Below are 22,379 nucleotides of genomic sequence, written 5' to 3' on the forward strand. Positions count from 1 at the left end.
TGTTCATTTTCATTATCTGAGTCAGATGTCACCAGCAGAAGAATGATTTTCTTTTTTGGTCGTTTGGGTTCTGTAGTTTCCGCATCGGAGTGTTGCTCTTTTAAGACTTCTGAAAGCATGCTCCATACCCCGTTCTTTTCAGATTTTGCAAGGCACTTCAGATTCTTAAACCTTGGGTTGAGTGCCAGAGCTATCTTTAGCAAGTCACCTTGGTATCTACTTTGCATTTTATGAAATCTTCAGTGAAAGTGGTCTTAAAACAAACATGTTCTTGGTCATCATCCAAGACTGCTTATAACATGAAATATATGGCAGAATGTGGATAAAACAGAGCAGTAGACATATAATTCTCCCCCAAGGAGTTCAGTCACAATTTTAATTAACACTTTTTTTTTTAATTGAGCATAATCAGCATGGAAGCATATCCTTTGGAATGGTGGCCGAAGCATGAAGGGGCTACGAATATTTAGCATACCTGGCACCTAAATACCTTGCAATGCCAGCTACAAAAGTGCCATGCAGATGCCTGTTCTCACTTTCTGGTGACACTGTAAATAAAAAGAGGGCAGTATTATCTCCTGTAAATGTAAACAAACTTGTTTGTCTTAGCGATTGGCTGAACAAGAAGAAGAACTGAGTGGACCTGTAGGATCTGAAGATTTACATTGTTTTGGTTTTGAGTGTAGTCATGTAACAAAAAAAAAAATCTACATTTGTAAGTTGCACTTTCACGACAGAGATTGCACTATACTACTTGTATGAGGAGAACTGAAAAATACTATTTCTTTTATCATTTTTACAGTGCAAATATTTGTAATAAAAATATACACTTTGATTTCAATTACAACACAGAATACAATATATATGAAAATGTTGAAAAATATTCAAAACATTTAATAAATGTCAATTGGTATTCTATTGTTTAACAGCGCAAATAAAACTGCGATTAATTGTGATTAATTTTTTTTAATTGCAATTAATTTGTTTGAGTTAATCGCGCAAGTTAACTGGGATTAATCCACAGCCTTCATTTTAGGTAACTTAATTTTTGAGTTTCCAGCTTCAGACATCTATAGAGATGATTTGCAGAAATGTGGAGCACTGGCAGCTAACACTGACTTCAACTAGAATTGTGGGTGCTCAGCACATCTGAAAATCATACACAAGACACTGGCTCCAAAATTAGAGGCCACAATTCAAAATTTGGCCCTAAGGCTTTGTTATACATTACAATTTTTAGTCTAGTTGTAATTTGAGTTAACTGACTGTCAATAAATGTGAGTTAACTAACCTGATTATAAATGCAATTGTAGACAGTGTCCACAAATGTTTATTTCAGGACATAAAGGTTTGTTCCGTGTCATGATTCACCTTAAAGGTTTATATTTGTATTTACAATCATGTTAGTTAATTTGACTCTAGAAGTGGGGTCTAAATAACTAGTCCAAAGTTACAACCCAGCATGGAGGAGCTCCACCTATGGCCACCAACTAACAGCCCACCTGCATTCCCAGAGTTCAGTACCCTCACTCATCCAGAAGTTCTGGACACTCTAAGTAGTCTCAGCTCAAGACTTGTGAATACGACCCATACCCTTCCTGAAAAGTAAAAGAGTCATGAGCTATTGGTGTCACTCCTGACTGATACAGATGCCTCATTCAGGGAAGGAATCTTCCCTTCCTTTCAAACATACAGTAGTCTAACCGCAACTGAAGAAACTCACCCGACATATATCATTTTTAGCCAACTACCACCTAACGTTAAACTTCCCATTCCAGGGCAAGCTCAGAGAACCTAGCTAAAAGTCAAGCTACAAGCTTATCTAATTGAATTTAATATTCTAGACCTGGTACAATCTGGATTCAGGCCAGGACATGGACTTCAAACTGCTTTAGTGGCACTGATGACCTCATCCTGTCAACAGGGGGAAGATATACATTCTCATTCTCCTAGACCTCTCTGCAGCATTTAAACTGTGGACCATGAGAAACTGCTGTCTTGCCTGAGAAAGGCTGCAGGGATTCTGGGTAAAATGCTAAAATAGTTTGAGTTCTTCCTGGAGGGAAGTAGTGATGGAAAACTGCACCTCCACCATGAGACTGCTCAGCTGTGGCGTCCCACAAGTATTAATCCTCTCTGGGCTTTTCAACCTCTACATGTAACCACGAGGTTAACTGGTCAGACAACATGGACTCAAGTGCCAGCAATATCCAGATGACATACATGACTACCACCAAGCTGGCTTAGTGCTTGAGCAAGATGAGCTTATGGATGAAGACCAGCTGCCTGAGGTTGAACCTGAGCATGACAGAGGTGATCCTGCTGGGTAGAGGAATGTATTTTAAAAGAGTTAACAGCCACAGTGCAGTCTCCTCTGGTTGAAAGTACACACGAATAATCAGTCAATACAGTCAGTAGTTTAAGAGCATTCTTGGATTCATTGCTGACACTAAGCTCTCACACAGAAAGTACTACTCATGGATGCTGCTAATATCTCCAGTTGCCTTGCAGATTCCATCTCATCCTGACCTGACCTCAGTTACTCACTCCTTTGTCTCCTCTTGGCAGACTACTGTAAATCAATATACCTTAGCATGAAGTATTGCTTAGGAAACTCCAACACTGCAATGTCTTTTCAGCAACAGAGATTAGACCGAGCCCATCAAATCTGTCTTTTGCACTCTACATTGTCTTCTAATACTGTTTTTCCTGAAATTCAAAGTTTCAGTGCCTATCTTCAAATGGCTCCATTGCCTGAGCTCAAGATATCTAAACCGCTGGGTTGAGGACTGTGGTCAACACCTTCACTCCTATGGCACAGTGAAACACTTTACAATTAGGGTGATGGTTGTGTGAAGAGGCAGAACTTTGTCAGGGCTTGGTCCAAGACAGTGGAATGAACTCACATAGAAACTAAGGACTATCCATCACAAACCTCACTACTGCAAGGTGGATTTCTTTGATCATGCCTCCACTAACAATAATACATAAGAATATGTATATTAAGAAATCCCACCAACCCTATATCCAGGTGAGAAGACGAAATAACAAACACCACATGTCAGAAGTTAGCCATGCCACCTAATGCACTACTGGAATGTGCTCAGATACTACACTGATGAGAATGATATGCAGCCTATATAGAATATATCTTGTTTAGCTGTTGAGGAAGAATCAGAATATCCCCAATTATTTCCAAAATCTCTCCTTTGCTCACTAGACCACAAAGTAATTTCCACATATTCCACATTCTTAAAATGTTTAATTATACATGATGGCATCAATAAGTATTCTTTTGGGGGAGAACTGGTGTTATTTATTTCTTGTAATATTTGCAGTGGTTAATTTGAATACTTCCTTCCATTTCCAGAGACAATGGTGGAACAAACATAGTGAGGCAAAATTTTTCTTCTTATTTATTGTCTGGCATAGCAGAACATAAAGGAGACAGAAGAAATCTAAAAATATGGATGGAAAAAAAATCAACTAATACAAGAGAGATATGTATTTCTCACATACATTCCTGGCTAGCAGAATTTTGAATACAAAATCTTAGTGTACTAAGATCCTAAGTAATTGTTTTAAATGAGCAATAAAATTAACATTAGCTTTTTCGTCATAATAAGGGTGAGTAGGCTGGCAATTTTTATTTTTAAAAATGCTGATATATACTATATTTTTTAATGAAATTTACATCAAACACTGCTGTGAAGAGGAAAAAACCTAACAAATCTTTAAAACTCAGTTTAATATCATCTGGAACTGCACATTTGCCATCAAATGCCTGTATCATAAACACACAAGATGTTGCATGGCATTAGCGGGCAGAGTGTCATATATATGCATTTCTAAACTTAAACACATTTGGATTTCTCTTAAATTTAACCTTAACTATGAAATTTCTGGGTTTATGATACTTGTTTTTCAGATAATTACAACATCCCTCAAGTATATTTTACCTTAAATTACTGATACATGCTGTCATTCATAACTCTATCTTGTAAGTTCTGTCTGGGACTAGGGACTTAAAAAAGGAAGATGCTCTCAGATAGGATTTATGAAGCACTTCTTCTCAGACACGAGGTTCTCCTGGATTCCCTACCTACTGTGCTATATATTTTATGTGTGGTTTCTGTGGCTAGCTTCATAGGCAACTGACAATAATGGATGTGTCTCCAAGTTCAAACTCTCCTATTTGTGGAGAGAATGTAGGTATCACCCGTGGCCCAGATGGACGGAGAGATGTGGTCGTATCAGTCAGCTCCTGTGAGGACGTAATTATTCTTCACCCTTCCATGCCCCAGGACCAGTGGCAACAACCCGCAAGTTGAAGTGAGAAAGAGGCAGACCACTGGATCCCACTGAAGACATGCCACAGTAGAAAGTGTCAGATTAGGAGAAAAAGTGCCCCTTCTAGACAGGACAGGGTGGGTACTAGTCTGTACAAACAGTGACGGGACAAGGCCAGATGGCTATAGGAAAATAGTGAGGAAGGTATGTTATCCCCAGGCTAAACAAATCCCTGTTACCATGGTAACCAAATGGCAGTTGCTCCAGGTTAATCAAGACACCTGGGGCCAATTAAGATCCTTCCAGAAAGCAGTGGAGACAGCCAAGTTGATTGGGACACCTGAAGCCAATATGGGGCTGGCTGAAACTAGTTAAAAACCTCCCAGTTAGTCAGGTGGGTGTGCATGTCAGGAGCTGCGGGAGGAAGTTGCGCTTTTGGAGAGACCGAGCAGCACACACCATATCAGGCACAAGGAAGGAGGCCCTGAGGTAAGGGTGAAGTGGAGCTTGAGGAAGTGGGGGCTGCTGTGGGGAAGTAACTCAGGGAATTGTATGCATCCTGTCTCTAAAAGGTCAGCTACCATAGCTGATACTCTTAGAGTCCCTGGGCTGGAGCCCAGAGTAGAGGGAGAGCCCGGACTACCCCCTTTGTCCTCCTGATTAATCACTGAGACTGGGAGACAACAGAGACTATGCAAGGGAGGAGAGTTTTTCCTCACCTTCCTCGCTGGCTTATGATGAAAATGGCTGTGACCCTTGCCCTGAGAATTGGCACCAGGAAGCTAAGCAGGTAACTCAGAGTCGGTGCCTGCAGAGTTAAAAGTGCTAGAAGAGAATGAAGTGATAAGTAGCACTCAACAACAAATTTAATATCCTTTTTGATAGGTAAGAAGCCTTGTGGATAGGGGTAACCAGTAGATGTGATATATCTCAATTTTAGTAAGATTTTTTGATATTGTCTCACATGACCATCTCATAAACAAACCAGATAAATATAGGCTAGATGAACCTACTATAAGGTGGTTGCACAACTGGCTGGAAAAACCATAGTAAGACAATAGTTCATGGTTCACAATCAAGCTAGACGGGCATATTGAGTGAGGTCCTGCAGGGATTTGTCCTGGTTCTATTCAATATCTTCATAAATGATTTGGATAATGGCATATGGAGCATACTTCATAGAATCATAGAATATTGGGGTTGGAAGGGACCTCAGGAGGTCATCTAGTCCAACCCCCTGCTCAAAGCAGGACTAATCCCCAGATTTTTACCCCAGTTCCCCAAATGGCCCCCTCAAGGATTGAACTCACAACCCTGGGTTTACCAGGTCAGTGCTCAAACCACTGAGATATCCCTCCCCCCCTTATAAAGTTTGTGGATGATATCAAGCTGGGAGGGGTTGCAAGAGCTTTGGAAGACAGAATTAGAAATCAGAATGATCATGACAAACTGGAGAAACTATCTGAATTAAGTAGGGAGAAATTCAGTAAGAAGAAATGTAGAAGGAGAGCAGGAGATCCCTCTGCTGAACAAAAAAGGTGTGTGTACTAATATTGGAGTGAGTTTGTTTGGTTGTGTGTGTTTTTTCTCTCTCTTTCAGGTTATTTAAAGTTATAGGGTCAGTTGGGATTGTGCGTTTGGGGACTGTTTGAGCCTCTGTTCCTTGGATCATCCTTATCTGTGATCAGCCTCAGCCAGCCTTGTGATCCCCCTCCCCCTCACTGATTAACAAGGAGGTATGGTTGACTTAGGAGAGAGAGCCTTAAAAGCTAGAGGCTATGCAACCAAGGGAAGCTAGTGAATAGGGAATTGCACACAAGGGAATTTGAGAGGGAATTTGTAAAAGAGAGTCATAATATAATTGCTATGGTTGGAAAGAGTCACACTGCCAGTGCCAACACTGCTCCTTGTCTCCTCCATCTATGCCTGTATCCAGACAGGAGAACCTGGCCATGGATGCCTCTACCTAGATCCTGGTATGGATCTGCAGAGATTGTGGCCAGCATTTCCCATTCTCAGAAAGCCAGGCTGGGGGGACTCTGCAGTCTGAAAGGGGCCTGCTGCTGGAATCTCTCAGGAAGCAGGTGGGAGCGCTACAGGAGAAGGTGGGCTAGGCTGAGGAGCATCCATGCCCATGAGGAATTAATTGGGAGTATTCATACGGACACGTTTAAGACTGAGGAAGCCATCCAGCTAGAGAGGACTGCGGTCATGCAACCGGCGGCGGCGATGTCTCAGTCACAGGGAGGACAGTGGCTGTTGGTTACTTCTGGCAGCAGGCAGTGCTCCACTACTATTCCCAACCCACCCATCACAGTGATGAAAAACCATTATGCTACCCAGGAACAAGCAATAAGGTATCACCCATAAAGGTGAAGGAGGAGAAGCCATGTATCCCCAAGGTTGGGCAGATCACAGCCACCACTCCCAGGAGGAAACGCAGGTAGCGGTGGTTGGTTACTTTCTTCTGAGGGGGACGGAGGTGCCCATCTGTTAGCCTGACAAGGCATCTTGGGAGTATACTGCCTGCCAGGGGCCCATATCAGAGACTTTACAAAGGGATTGTCAAAGATCATCCAGCCCTCTGACTACTACCCCAGGCCACTCATCCACGTGGACACTAAATGATACCACAAGATATGACCCTGAGCTTATCAGAAGTGACTACAGGGCTCTGGGAGTAAGGGTGAAGGAGTTGGGGGCACACGTGCTGTTCTCTTCAATCCTTCTGGTAAAGGGTAGGGGCCCAGGCAGAGAGAGAGAGATGCATGCTGGAGATGAATGCCTGGCTGCGAGAATGGCGATGATAGGAGGGCTTTGGCTTCCTTAATCACAGGATGCTGTTCTGTGAACAAGGACTGCTAAGCAGAGATGTGGTCCATCTATCGAGAAAGGAGAAGAGCATGTCTGGATACAGAATGGCTAATCTAGTGAGGAGAGCTTTAAACTGTTTGACAGAGGCTGGTGACAAAAGCCCAGAGGTAAGTTCAAATCATGGAGACCTGGGAGAAGAGTTGGAGTCTGGGGGGAGCGTGGGCTATGGGAGATACAAGAGAAAACATGGGGGTGGGGGGAGAGAAATCAAATCAGTATCTTAGATGTCTGTACTAGTGCTGTCAATTAATCAGAGTTAACTCCTGTGATTAACTCAAAATTAATTATGAAAAAAATTAATCATGATTAATCACAGTTTTAATCGGACTGTTAAACAATAAGAGAATATCAACGGAAATTTATTAAACATATTTTGGATGGTTTTTCTACATTTTTAATAGGGCTGTCAAGTGATTAAAAATTAATTGCAATTAATCATGTGATTAATTGTGCTGTTAAACAATAGAATACCATTTATTTTAAATATTTTTAGATGTTTTCTACATTTTCAAATATATTAATTTCAATTTTTCAATTCATCTCATACAAGTTCTGTAGTGTAATCTCTTTATCATGAAAGTTGAACTTACAAATATAGGATTATGTACAAAAAACCCTGCATTCAAAAATAAAACAAAGTCCACTCCGTCCTACTTCTTGCTCAGCCAATCGCTCGGACAAACAAGGTTGGTTATAATTTGCAGCAGATAATGCTGCTTGCTTCTTGTTTACAGTGTCACCGGAAAATGAGAACATGGCACTGTTGTAGCAGGTGTTGCAATATATTTATGTGCCAAATGCGCAAAAGATTTGTATGTCCCTTCATGCTTCAACCACCATTCCAGAGGACATGCTTCCATTCTGATGATGGGTTCTGCTTGATAATGGTCCAATGCAGTGCAGACTGACGTTCATTTTCATCATCTGGGTCTGATGCCATCAGCAGAAGGTTGATTTTTCTTTTTTGGTGGTTCGGGTTCTGTAGTTCCTGCATCTGAGCGTTGCTCTTTTAAGACTTCTTAAAGCATGCTCCACACCTTGTCCCTCTCAGATTTTGGATGGCACTTCAGATTCTTAAACCTTGGGTCAAGTGCTGTTGCTATTTTTAGAAATCTCATATTGGTACCTTCTTTGCATTTTGTCAAATCTGCTGAGAAAAAGTGTTCTTAAAACGAACATGTGTTGGGTCATCATCCAAGACTGCTATAGCATGAAATATATGCAGAATGCAGGTAAAACAGAGCAAGAGACATACAATTCTCCCCCAAAGGAGTACAGTCACAAATTTAATTGACACTTTTTTTTTTTCTTTTTTAAACAAGCATCATTGGCATGGAAGCACATCCTCTGGTGGCGGAAGCATGAAGGGGCATATGAATGTTTAGCATATCTGACATGTAAATACCTTGCAACGCCAGCTACAAAAGTGCCATGCAAACACTTGATTTCATTTTGAGGTGACAGTGTAAATAATAAGCAGGCAGCAGTATCTCCTGTCAATGTAAACAAACTTGTTTGTCTCAGCGATTGGCAAAATAATAAGAACTGAGTGGACTTGTAGACTCTAAAGTTTTCACTGTTTTGTTTTTCAGTGCAGTTATGTAAACAAAAAAACCCTGCATTTGTAAGTTACACTTTCACGATAAAGAGATTACACTTCAGTACTTGAATGAGGTGAACTGAAAAATACTACTACTTTTATCATTTTTATAGTACATATATTTGTAAGAAAACATAATAATATAAAGTGAGCACTGTGAACTTTGTATTCTGTGTTGTAATTGAAATCAATATTGAAAATGTGGAAAAACATCCAAAAATATTAAATACATTTCAATTGGTATTCTATTGTTATAAGTGCTATCAATTTTTTTTATCACAATTACTTTTTTGGGGGTTAATCACGTGCGTTATCTGCAATTAATTGACAGCCCTAATTTTCAAATATATTGATTTCAATTATTGTGAAAATGCAACTTACAAATGTAGTTTGAGTGCAGTTATGTAACAAACAAAACAAAACAATGCAAACCTGACAAAACTCAAAGATACCAGTGTGAGATTTCTAAAGATAGCTGCAGCACTTGACCCAAGGTTTAAGAATTTAAAGTGTCTTCCAAAATCTGAGAGGGATGAGATGTGGAAGATGCTGTCAGAAGTCTTAAAAGAGCAACACTCCAATGCAGAAACTACAGAATCCGAACCACCAAAAAAGAAAAATCAGCCTTCTGCTGTTGGCATCTGACTCAGATGATGAAAATGAACATAACTATCCAAAGCAGTGCAGAAGACATATCAAGCAGAACTTGTAATCAGCACGAACGCATGTCCTCTGGAATGGTGGTCAAAGCATGAAGGGACATGTGAATATTTAGCACATCTGGCATATAAGTATCTTGCGACACCAGCTACTACATTGCCATGAGAATGCCTGTTCTCACTTTCAGGTGACATTGTAAACAAGAAGCAGGCAGCATTACCTCCCACAAATGTAAATAAACTTTTTTGTCTGAGAGATTGGCTGAACAAGAAGTAAGACTGAGCGCACTTGTAGGCTCTGAAGTTTTACATGGATTTTTTTTTTTAGTGCAGTTATGTAACAAAAAACCCCTACATTTTTAAGTTGCACTTTCACGATAAAGGGATTGCAGTAAAATAATACTTGTTTCTTTTTTAGAGTGCAAATTTTTGTAATAAAAACAAAGTGAGCCCTGTACACTTTGTATTCTGTTTTGTAATTGAAATCAATACATTTAAAATGTAGAAAACATCCAAAATATTTTAATAAATGGTTTTCTATTATTTAACAGCACAATTAATCAGAATTAATTTTTTGAATAAGCAGGAAGAACTTGAAATGCTAGTTAATAAACACAACTACGACAGTTGGCATCACAGACACTTGATGGGATAATATGCATGATTGGAATATTGGTACAGAAGGGAACAGCTTGCTCAGGAAGGACAGGCATGGAAAAAATGAAGGAGGTGTTGCCTTATATGTTACAAATGTATACACTTGGATTTAGGTTAAGATGGAAATAGGAGATAGACTTGTTGAAAGTCTCTGTGTAAGGATGAAGGGGTAAAAACCAAGGCTGATGTCATGGTAGGGGTCTATTACAGACCACCTAACCAGGAAGAAGAGGTAGATGAGGCTTTTTTTAAACAATTAACAAAATCATCCATATCACAGGACTTGGTGGTGATTGGGGCACTTCAGCTACCCAGACTTCTGTTGGGAAAATAATGCAGCCAGGCACAGATTATCCACCAAGTTCTTAGCATGTATTGGAGACAATTTTTTAGTTCAGAAAGAGGAGAGTCTGTTCAAGATTTGATTTGACAAATAGGGAGGAAGTGGTTGAGAATTTTAAAGTGGAAGGCAACTTAGGTGAAAGTAATCATGAAATGATACAGTTCCTGATTCCAAGGACTGGTAGGAGGGAAAACAGCACAATAACAATAATGGATTTCAAGAAGGCAGACTTTAGCAAACTCAGGGAGTTGGTAGGTAAGTAAGTTTAAGGGGGAAAACCATTCAAGAGAGCTGGCAGTTTTTCAGAGAATCATTATTAATGGCACAAAAACAAACTATCCCACTGTGGAAGAATAATTGGAAGTATAGCAAGAGACCAACTTGGCTAAACCAGAATATCTTCAATTATCTGAAACTCAAAAAAGAGTCCTACAAAAAGGGAAAACTAGGTCAAATTGCAAAGGAAGAATATAATCAAACTACACAAGTATGTAGGGATAAAATTAGGATGGCCAATGCACAAAACAAGATTAAACTACTTAGAGACATAAAAGGTAACAAGAAAACATTCTATAAATACATTAGAAGCAAAAGAAAGACCTAGGCCAGGGTGTGCGGGGAGGGGAATAATCAGAGACAATGTTGAAATGGCAGAAGTGTTAAACGACTTTTTTGTTTCAGTTTTCATCAGAAAGGTTAGTATTGATTGGACCTCTAACATAGTGAATGCCAGTGAAAATGAGGTAGGATCAGAGGCTACAATAGGGAAAGGACAAGTTAAAAATTACATCTCTACCTCAATATAACGTGACTCGATATAACACGAATTCAGATATAACATGGTAAAGCAGCACTCCAGGCCGGGATTGCGCGCTCCAGCAGATCAAAGCAAGTTCAGTATAACACGGTTTCACCTATAACACGGTAAGATTTTTTGGCTCCTAAGGACAGCATAATATCGGGGAAGAGGTGTACTTAGATAAGTCAGATGTCTTCAAGTCACCAGGGCCTGATGAAATACTTCCTAGAATACTCAAGGAGCTGACTGAGGAGGTATCTGAGCCATCAGCAATAATCTTTGAAAAGTCATGGAAGATGGAAGAGATTCCAGAAGACTGGAAAAGGGCAAATATAGTGCCCATCTATAAAAAAGGAAATAAGGATAACTCAGGGAATTACAGATGAGCCAGCTTAACTTCAGTATCTTGAAAGATAAGAGAGTAAATAATTAAGCAATCAATTTGCAAACATCTAGAAGATAATAGGGTAAGTAACACTCAACATGGATTTTTCAAACCAACCGAATAGTTTTCTTTGACAGGATAACAAGCTTTGTGAATGGGGGCAGGGGGAAAGCAGTAGACGTGGTATATCTTGACTTTAGTAAGGTCTCGCATTACCATCTCATAAACAAAACCAGGAAAACACATGGAGCTACTATAAGCTACCCACATAGAGCTACTATAAGGTGGGTGCATAACTGATTGGAAAACCATTCCCAGAGAGTACTTATCAGTGGTTCGAAGTCAAGACGGGTGGGCATATCGAGTGGAGACCCGAAGGGATTAGTTCTGGGTCCAGTTCTGTTTAATATCTTCATCAATTATTTAGATAATGGCATAGAGTATGCTTATAATGTTTGTGGATGATACCCAGCTGGGAGGGGTTGCAAGTGCTTTGGAGGATAGGATTAAAATTCAAAAGGATCTGGACAAACTGGAGAAATGGTCTGAAATAAACAGGATGAAATTCAATAAGGACAAATGCAAAATGCTCCATTTAGAAAGGAGCAATCAGCTGCACACATACAAAATGGGAAATGACTGCCTCGGAAGGAGTACTTCAGAAAGGGATCTGGGGATCATAGGGGATCACAAGCAAAATATGAGTCACCGGAGCAACATTATTGCAAAAAAAGGCAAACAATTCTGGGATGTATTAGCAGGAGTGTTGTAAACAAGACATGAGAAGTAATTCTTCTGCTCTACTCCACTCCATGCTGACTAGGCCTCAACTGAAGAGAAGACTGAGATAGGACATACGTTTTCAAGTATATAAAAAGTTGTTACGAAGAGGAGTGAGAAAAATTATTCTCCTTATCGTCTAAGCAATGGGTTTAAATTGCAGTAAGGGCAGTGTAAGTGGGACATAAGGAAAAACTTCCTGTCAGGGTGGTTAAGCACTGGTTTAAATTGACCAGGGAGGTGTGGAATCTCCATCCTTGGAGATTTTTAAGAGCAAGTGAGACAAACACCTCTAAGGGATGGTCTAGATAATACTTTGTCCTGTCATGAGTGTAGGGGACTTGGTCCCTCTCAAAGATCCCTTCCAGTCCTATGATTCTAAAAACACCTATCACCCGTCAGTGAACACTTTTCACACAGCATTCACTCCATATCTGGCCTCCCAGTCCTCATCCTCAAAGGAAACCTGCACACCACCTTCAAAAAATAAGCCTGGTAACTTAAATTCATAACTTTTCTGGACACTAAAAAACATAGTTTTAACAGGGATACTGATTTTATGGCTCATTATAACTATTTGTAACACACCCTACTGCCTCTGCTAACCCTCTATTGTCCTACGACATTTTACGTGATCTCCTACAGCACGTAAGAACCCCTTCTGCGTAACAATTTGTCCCACCTTTTATTTAGCTTGGACACGCTGGTTACTTTATCTAGACCTGAGGAAGAACTCTGTGAAGCTTGGAAGCTTGTCCCTTCCACCAACAATAAAAGTTATTACCCCACTAACCTTGCCTCTCTTCTATCTCCACTGCTAGTCAATATCACCATTGCTGGTTGAGGGGTAAGCTTGAAGAGGCATCTGTCAGTGGCATTGAGGTGAACGTCATGTTACTTTGAGACTCAAATATGACAACGGCATTGACTTGTTGGCTCAATATGGTGAATCACTACAGCTGATATAGTCAGGCAAGAAGCAGCGCACATTGGTTTGATTATTAATTCAGATAAAATTACCTTCAAGCAGCCTCCAAATCTAGATTACAATCAGTTTAGTATTAACTTATTTCGATGGGAGACGGAGCAGGTGACAACTGTCAACTACTTGGAAAGCATCACAGACATGTTTGAAAGATATAAATGGTTGTATAACAGTAACTGACATGTTTTGAGCCCTTTAGTGGCCTTTGTGGAGACTTTGACACATCAAACTTACAAGAAAGCTGAAGATTTATACAAAACAGTTACACTATCTTTACTTCATGGAAATAAAGCATGGGTGCTGAGGAAGGCTGAAGAGCAAGGAACTGATGTTTCTGAACATAAGAAAGGCCATACTGGGTCAGACTAAAGGTACATCTAACCCAGTACCCTGTCTTCTGACAGTGGCCAATGCCAGGTGTCACAGAGGGAATGAACAGAACAGGTAAACATCAAGTGCTCCATTCCCTGTCACCCATTCCCAGCTTCTGGCAAACAGGCTAGGGACACCATCCCTGCCCATCTTGGCTAATAGCCATTGATGGACCTATCCTCTATGAATTTATCTAGTTCTTTTTTTAACCCTTTTATAGTTTTGGCCTTCACAATATCCTCTGGCAAGGAATTCCATGGCTGACTGTGCATTTTGATTCTGGTTGTCTTCATCAGCTATTTCATACAAGTTGCAGGAGAAGATTAGTAATGAAGATATTCATGGCTGAACTCAGCAACCATCTCCATCAGCATTGGTTTGGTTTTGAAGGCTTTCTTGGACGGAAGATTAATGAATTACAGCATGTTTAAAAAGGAATGCTGCTGCACAGTCAGTGGTCATGTGGTCACCAAAAGCTTTGGTAGCATGATAAGATCGCCAATGATGGACAGCGAGGGACATGCCTTGATAATGATGAACATGATGTTTGCAGGCCATCACAATGTTCACTTTGCTTGTTTATTATCTCTCTTCCTCCCAACCCATTGTCTGTCTTGTCTAAACTATAAGCTCTTTGGGGCAGGAACTCTCTCTTACTCTATGTTTGTACATTATAATAACGGGGCTTTGATATGGTTGGGGCCACTAAGCATTATAGTGACACAAATAATATACAATAATCGCAAATCTAAGCTGTGTAGAATAAATATAGAAATACATATGTAGTACTAAAGAAAAATAGTTCTGAAGCTACTTTTGCTACTCACCATTTGATGCTGTGAAATCAATAGCCACTGTGAAATTGATTTGGGTTCTGTCAAACAAGCAAAATAGGAATCTTGTTAGTAATACCATTGATAGTTGTAAAAATATGCAAGGAAAATAATATAGCTTTTAATGGACTAATATACATGTTATAATGCATTAGCTTTCTGGTCAAAAGGTATCACTGCAAAATACAGGTTAAAATCACTGTGCATTATTTTGACTTTTATACAGTGTTATCAATTAAGCATTAATTCTTGAGGTTACTACTCTTCAAAACACTATTTTCCCTTACTTGTAAATTACATTTGTGTAAGAGTCTCTCTCCTTTTAAATACGTAGAAGCGTTATACAACTGGGTGGATTCAGTGGTCCCATCTCGGAGAAACCCATCCACCTCACCAAAGCTTCAGTTCAAAATACTTTACCAATTCATTTTATAGCAATAACTTCATACACTATACACTGTATAAGACATGTCTGGCTTTCATTTAATTTTGTCCCACCCCCATCCCTTGGCTTTTCCCTGCTTCCTGCCTTCAATACCAGGTAAACTGGTTGAAACACAATATGTTGGGGAAGAATCAACACGGCTTTTGTAAAGGGTAATTCAGTCTAACCAATTATTAGAATTCCTTGAGGATTTTAACAACCATGTGAACAAAGGGTGATCTAGTGCAGTGGTTCCAAACTAGGGCTGCTGCTTTGTTCAGGGAAAGCCCCAGCGGGCTGGGCCAGTTTGTTTACCTGGCACATCCGCAGGTTCGGCTGATTGCAGCTGCCACTTGCACCGCTTCCTGAAGTCCCCATTGGCCTGGAGCAGCGAACCGCAGCCAGTGGGAGCTGCAATCGGCCAAACCTGAGGATGTGGCAGGTAAACAAACTGGCCTGGCCCGCCAGGGGCTTTCCCTGAACAAGCGGTTGTCCTAGTTTGAGAACCGCTGATCTAGTGGATATGGTGTACTTCCTGGACTTTCACAAAGCCTTTGACAACGTTCCACACCAAAGACTTCTCATGGATTGGTAATGGTTAAAAGATAGGAAATTAAGACTAGGAATAAATGGTCAGTTTTCAGAGAGGAGTGAGGTAGGTAGTGGGGTCCCCAATGATCTGTACAGAACCAGTGCTGTTCAATAAATGATCTGGAAAAGGGGGTAAACAGTAAGGCAGCAAAGTTGGCAGATGATATAAAATTACTCAAGATACTTAAGTCCAAGCTGACTGCAGAGAGTTACAAAGGGATCTCACAAAACTGAGTGACAGGACAACAAAATGGCAGATGAAATTCAGTGTTGATAAGTACAAAGTAATGCACATTACAAAACATAATTCCAACTATACATACAAAATGATGGGGTCTAAGTTAACTGTAACCATTCAAGAAAGAGATCTTGGAGTCATCAGGGACAGTTCTCTGAAAACATCTGTGCAATGTACAGCAGGAGTCAAAAAAGCCAACAAAATGTTAGGAGCCATTAGGAAAGGAATAGCTAACAGACAGCTAATAAACCCATGGTACACCCACATCTGCAATACTGCATGTTGTTCTGGTTGCTCCATCTTCTAAAGATATATCAAAATTTGAAAAAGTACAGAGAAGGGCAACAAAAAATGGTTAGGGGCTTGGAACAGCTTAATATGTGGAGAATTAAAAAGACTGGAACTATTCAGCTTAGAAAAGAAATGACTAAGGAGGGATATGAGAGAGGTCTATAAAATCTTGAATGGTGTGAAGAAGAAAGTGAATAGGGAACTGATATTTACCCCTTCCTATGAGAACTAGAGAGTCACCCAATGAAATTAATAGAAAGGAGCTTTAAAACAAACATAAGGAAGTATGTCTTCACACAATGTAAAGTCAACCTGTGGAACTTGTTGCCAGGGGATGTTGTGAAGGCCAAAAGTATAACTAGGTTCAAAAAAGAATTAGATAAATTAATGGAGGATCGTTCCATCAACAGCTATTAGCCAAGCTGGTGACGGACGCAACCCCATGCTCTAGGTGTCCCTAAATCTCTGCCAGAAGTTGGGACTGGACAACAAGAGATGGATCACTTGATAATTGTCCTGTTCTGTTAATTCCTTCTAAAGCATTTGATATAAGCCACTGTCAGAAGACACAATACTGGGTTAGATGGACCATTGGTCTGACCCTGTATGGCCATTTTTACACACTTAATGGCTAGGACAGAGGACACAATCTTGGGTCCAAGAGTCAGCTATCACTAAAGTCAAGTGAGAATTTACTGCCAAGGAACAAACACACTGATTTGCATACCGTTTTAATATCAGTTATGATTCACTTTGTTATACACTGAAAGGACTTCTTACCCTTCTTAAGGACAACCCATACTTGGGACCTTCAACAAAAATAAAAAGGAAATCTCAGGACCTGAACTGCTGTGTTCCAATGAAATAAAAAACAGGAGGCACGGTTCTCTTTCATTTGAGGATTCTGGATTGTCAAAAAAGTAGGGAATGTGACTGTCCTGATCCCAATGGCATTGAGAATCCTCTTTAGGGTTAAAAAGATGGTAACATTTTAAGTGTGGCTTTCACCAGGACAAAGTATAACAGGAAACAAGCAAGACTGAGCAGCTAGCTTACCCACACTATGAGCTAAGGTTCTCACCATAAGGAACACCACTTCAATTTGGAGTCCTATCCTGAAAAGCATCTATGTAAAAATGGCAATTATTATTCAATAGATTTGTTCTGTGAATTTAGAGACATGATTACTGAAGTTAGTGATAGAGAAGTTTTTTTAAATTTTAGCCCTTTTAACACTAGAACTAGAAAAGCAAAGATTGAGTGAACAATAGACTATTCCCTCTTGTGCACTGACATATTTTTGTTAAGTTACAACCATCTAGTATACTTATTACTCGAGTGTCCTGCAGCAGCAAATGGCTTTGATCTGCTGCCATTTCTCCCAGTCTGAAAAAATTGGGGATGGAATAAAAAGTGCTTCATGACTAGGTGCTTGAATTCTATTGCATATAACTCCAACAATTTGTAGTTATCAGGCAGATAATGGCAGATCCTACCTCTCAAGAAAGGCGAGACTTGCCAATACCTGTTGTGTCAGGAAGTCTTCAGTTCTCTTGGAATACTCATAATTGGTCTGAAATCCATGGAGATCGGTTTATGAAAACCTTTGAAACTTAGACCACAAGCTGGACTTTGCTGAGGAGAGATAAAAGCTGAAAGTATCAGAAACTTTGTAATCTTATGATTTTGCTTTATCCAGAGTCTCACCCAAAAGATGTTTGTCTTCTAAAGGTATGGCTATCAAGCTTCACTTGGCCTACATCATCAGATTGCCAGGACCTCAAGCACATTACCATTTTGCATAGCTTGTTGGCTATAAGGAACAAAGATGATGAGAAGCAGTGCAGGCCTGCCAGCTTTAGGGTAATGTACAAGGGAGTCTTCAGGCCATTTCCTTTATCATGAAAGGGATAGCCAAAACAGCATAAGGTCAAGGACACTTCACCTGAAGAGTTATTCTTGATGTCCCTGCTGTCTCTCCTGGTAACAGCAGCTGCTGGGTTGCATTCTCCCTGCCTTTTCTGAAAAAGGCCCTTTGATGTGAGGCACTTGACATAACCTTATTCCCAGATTCTGGACCTTAGCGTCCAAAATTTGGGGGTTAGCATGAAAACCTCCAAGCTTAGTTACCAGCTTGGACCTGGTACTGCTGCCACCACCCAAAAAATTAGAGTGTTTTGGGGCACTCTGGTCCCCCTGAAAAACCTTCCCTGGGGACCACAAGACCCAAATCCCTTGAGTCTCACAACAAAGGGAAATAATCCTGATTCCCTTCCCCCCTCCAGGTGCTCCTGGAGAGATACACAGACACAAGCTCTGTGAAACTACGCAGAGTGAGTCCCCCTCTCCGTTCCCAATCCTGGAACAAAAGCACTTTCCTCTTCACCCAGAGGAAATGCAAAATCAGGCTAGCAATCCAACACACCGCTTTCCCCTGATTTCTTCCTCCCACCAATTCCCTGGTGAGTACAGACTTAATTTCCCTGAAGTAAAGAAAAACTCCAACAGGTCTTAAAAGAAAGCTTTATATAAAAAAGAAAGAAAAAATACAAATGCTCTCTCTGTATTAAGATGATACAACACAGGGTCAATTGCTTAAAAGAATATTGAATAAACAGCCTTATTCAAAAAGAATACAAATCAAAGCACTCCAGCACTTACATTCATGCAAATACCAAAGAAAAGAAACCATAGAACTTACTATCTGATCTCTTTGTCCTTACACTTAGAAACAGAAGACTAGAAAATAAAAAGTACTTCTCCAAAGCTCAGAGAAGCAGGCAGACAAAAGACTCAGAGACACACTTCCCTCCACCCAAGGTTGAAAAAATCCGGTTTCCTGATTGGTTCTCTGGTCAGGTGTTTCAGGTGAAAGAGACATTAACCCTTAGCTATCTGTTTATGACACGCCCCCCAAATTGCAGACAGTGGGAAAGCTCACTGGCGGCAATTTCCTTCTAGAACTTGAAAAATAAACAGATTAATACAACACATGCACCTTTACATATACTACTAAGTATATAACTAACAGACTTTTACATTTTAAGAACACTTTTTAACTACTGGATTCTGGGAAACTCTCACGGGAGAGTGCATCAGCAACTTTGTTAGAAGCTCCTGTGATGTGTTGAATTTCAAAATCAAAATCTTGGAGAGCTAAACTCCAACGAAGAAGTTTCTTGTTGTTCCCCTTGGCAGTATGAAGCCACTTTAGTGCAGCATGGTCAGTTTGTAGTTGGAACCGCCGTCCCCAAACATATGGGCGTAGCTTTTCCAGGGCGTACACAATGGCATAGCATTCCTTTTCACTGACTGACCAGTGACTTTCCCTCTCAGACAGTTTCTTGCTGAGAAACACGACAGGATGGAAGTTGTGATCTGTTGCTTCCTGCATGAGCACTGCTCCTATACCACGCTCAGATGCATCTGTGGTTACTAGGAATGGTTTGTCAAAATCCGGGGCCCTGAGTACAGGGTCAGACATGAGCGTTGCCTTAAGCTGGGTAAAGGCTTTTTGACACTCATTAGTCCACTTAACGGCATTTGGCTGGGTCTTTTTGGTTAGGTCGGTCAATGGGGCAGCGATTTGGCTGTAGTGTGGTACAAATCGCCTGTAGTATCCGGCCAAGCCTAAGAAGGATTGGACCTGTTTTTTTGACCTTGGGACAGGCCACTTTTGGATAGCATGCACCTTGGCCTGTAGGGGGTTTATGGTTCCTCGACCCACCTGGTGCCCCAGGTAAGTTACTCTGTTTTGGCCTATTTGACACTTTTTGGCCTTAACAGTTAGTCCTGCCTGCCTGATGCGCTCAAAGACCTTTTCCAGGTGGAGTAGGTGTTCGGGCCAGGAGTCTGAAAAAATGGCCACATCATCGAGGTAGGCAACTGCAAATTCTCCCAGTCCAGCTAGTAGACCATCTACCAGCCTCTGGAAGGTGGCGGGTGCATTTCGAAGGCCGAAAGGAAGGACATTGAATTCATACACCCCCGCATGGGTGACGAATGCTGACCTTTCCTTGGCAGGTTCATCTAGCGGTACTTGCCAGTACCCCTTGGTTAAGTCTATTGTAGAGATGAACTGGGCACGTCCCAACTTTTCCAATAGCTCATCAGTACGTGGCATCGGATAGTTGTCCGGACGAGTTACAGCATTTAGCTTACGGTAGTCCACGCAAAAGCGTATTTCCCCATCTGGTTTGGGTACCAGAACCACTGGAGATGCCCATGCACTGGTAGATGGGCGGATTATACCCATCTGTAGCATGTTCTGGATCTCCCGTTCTATAGCAGCTTGGGCATGAGGAGACACCCGGTAGGGTGGGGTTCTGATTGGGTGAGCATTACCTGTATCAATGGAGTGGTATGCCCGTTCAGTCCGTCCTGGGGTGGCTGAGAACAATGGGGCGAAGCTAGTGCACAGCTCCTTGATTTGTTGCCGCTGCAGACGTTCCAGGGTGGTTGAGAGGTTCACCTCTTCCACGCCACCGTCTTTTTTCCCGTCGTAGTAGACACCGTCAGGCCACTCAGCATCATCTCCCTGGACTGTAAACTGACAAACCTGTAAGTCTCTGGAATAGAAAGGCTTGAGAGAATTAACATGGTACACTTTAGGCTTTAGTGGGGAATTGGGAAATGCTATGAGGTAGTTTACAGCTCCCAGGCGCTCTTGGATCGTGAATGGCCCTTCCCATGATGCTTCCATCTTATGGGCCTGTTGCGCCTTCAAGACCATAACCTGGTCTCCTACCTTGAAGGAACGTTCTCTGGCATGTCTGTCATACCAGGCCTTTTGCTCTTCTTGAGCATCCTTTAGGTTCTCTCTAGCAAGGGCTAAAGAGTGTCGGAGGGTGCTTTGTAGGTTGCTTACAAAGTCCAGAATGTTAGTTCCTGGAGAAGGCGTAAACCCCTCCCATTGCTGCTTCACCAACTGTAATGGCCCCTTAACCTCGTGACCATACACAAGTTCAAATGGTGAAAACCCTAAACTGGGATGTGGTACAGCCCTGTAGGCAAACAGCAACTGCTGCAACACTAGGTCCCAATTATTGGAGAATTCGTTGATGAATTTTCGTATCATGGCCCCCAAAGTTCCATTGAACCTTTCCACCAGGCCATTTGTTTGATGGTGGTACGGGGTGGCAACCAAGTGATTCACCCCATGAGTTTCCCACAGTTTTTCCATGGTCCCTGCCAGGAAATTAGACCCTGAATCTGTAAGGATGTCGGAGGGCCAACCTACCCTGGCAAAGATGTCTGTTAGGGCCAGGCATACAGTGTTAGCCCTGGTGTTGCCTAGAGCTACTGCTTCTGGCCATCGGGTAGCAAAGTCCACTAAAGTCAGTACATACTGCTTTCCTCTGGGCGTCTTTTTTGGGAAAGGGCCCAGAATATCCACAGCTACTCGCTGAAATGGGACCTCAATTATGGGGAGTGGCTGGAGAGGGGCCTTGACCTGGTCTTGAGGCTTACCTACTCTTTGGCATACCTCACAAGACCGGACATACTTGGCAACATCCTTGCCCATCCCCTCCCAGTGGAAGGACTTCCCCAACCGGTCCTTGGTTCGGTTCACCCCAGCATGGCCACTGGGATGATCATGGGCTAAGCTTAAGAGCTTCTCCCGGTACTTAGTTGGAACCACCAACTGTTTTTGCGGCTGCCATTCTTCCCGGTGTCCACCAGAAAGAATTTCCTTGTATAAAAGTCCTTGGTCTATAACAAACCGGGATCGATTTGAAGAGCTGAGAGGCGGTGGGGTGCTCCGTGCCGCCGCCCAAGCTTTCTGAAGGCTGTCATCTGCTTCCTGCTCAGCCTGGAACTGTTCCCTTGAGGCTGGGGTCACCAGTTCTTCCTCAGACTGTGGACTTGGGCTTGGTCCCTCTGGAAGCGATGTAGGTGATGGGGTTGTTTCCGTTGCTGGTGAACCGCTCTCCGCTGGTGCACCTGAGGGTATTTCAGGCTCTGGCTGAGCCTTTTGGGTATGGCTGTCGTGTGCTTCTGCCAGTTCTGGCTCGCTGGCGCCCTCTGGCGTTGAGTTTGAAGATGTGGTTGCACTTGCTGGTGCTGGTTGCTGTTCCAGTTCCGGGCCTGGGACTGGAGATGCTGTGGCTGTTTCAGTGGTAGGCATGGAATCCGGGTCCACTACCTCTGTCTGGGTCTCTGGTAACACAGACGGGGCGTCTGTGGACGGCTCAGGAACAGGAATGGGTCTGGAAACTTGCCTGGTTTGGCTACGGGTAACCATTCCCACTCTCTTGG

At 41.7% G+C, this 22,379-nt stretch overlaps 1 protein-coding gene and 1 long non-coding RNA gene across 6 annotated transcripts in view; one reads left to right on the forward strand and one right to left on the reverse strand.

Annotated features, from left to right (window-relative positions):
* Window positions 1-22,379, reverse strand: part of CPNE8 (copine 8) — a 253,547-nt gene that overhangs the window by 68,810 nt on the left and 162,358 nt on the right. For all 5 annotated transcript variants that reach the window (XM_030567773.1, XM_030566943.1, XM_030566068.1 and 2 more), the window contains exon 14: window positions 14,572-14,618. In XM_030567773.1, the coding sequence (XP_030423633.1) occupies window positions 14,572-14,618 (47 nt within the window). The remainder of the gene's footprint in view (window positions 1-14,571; window positions 14,619-22,379) is intronic.
* On the forward strand, window positions 10,365-20,195 carry LOC115657110. The gene is made up of 3 exons (XR_004001935.1): window positions 10,365-10,488; window positions 11,078-11,079; window positions 20,183-20,195. It is a non-coding gene; the product is annotated as an uncharacterized LOC115657110 (long non-coding RNA).

This window comes from Gopherus evgoodei, chromosome 1 (assembly GCF_007399415.2).
Source record: "Gopherus evgoodei ecotype Sinaloan lineage chromosome 1, rGopEvg1_v1.p, whole genome shotgun sequence".
NCBI lineage: Eukaryota > Metazoa > Chordata > Testudines > Testudinidae > Gopherus > Gopherus evgoodei.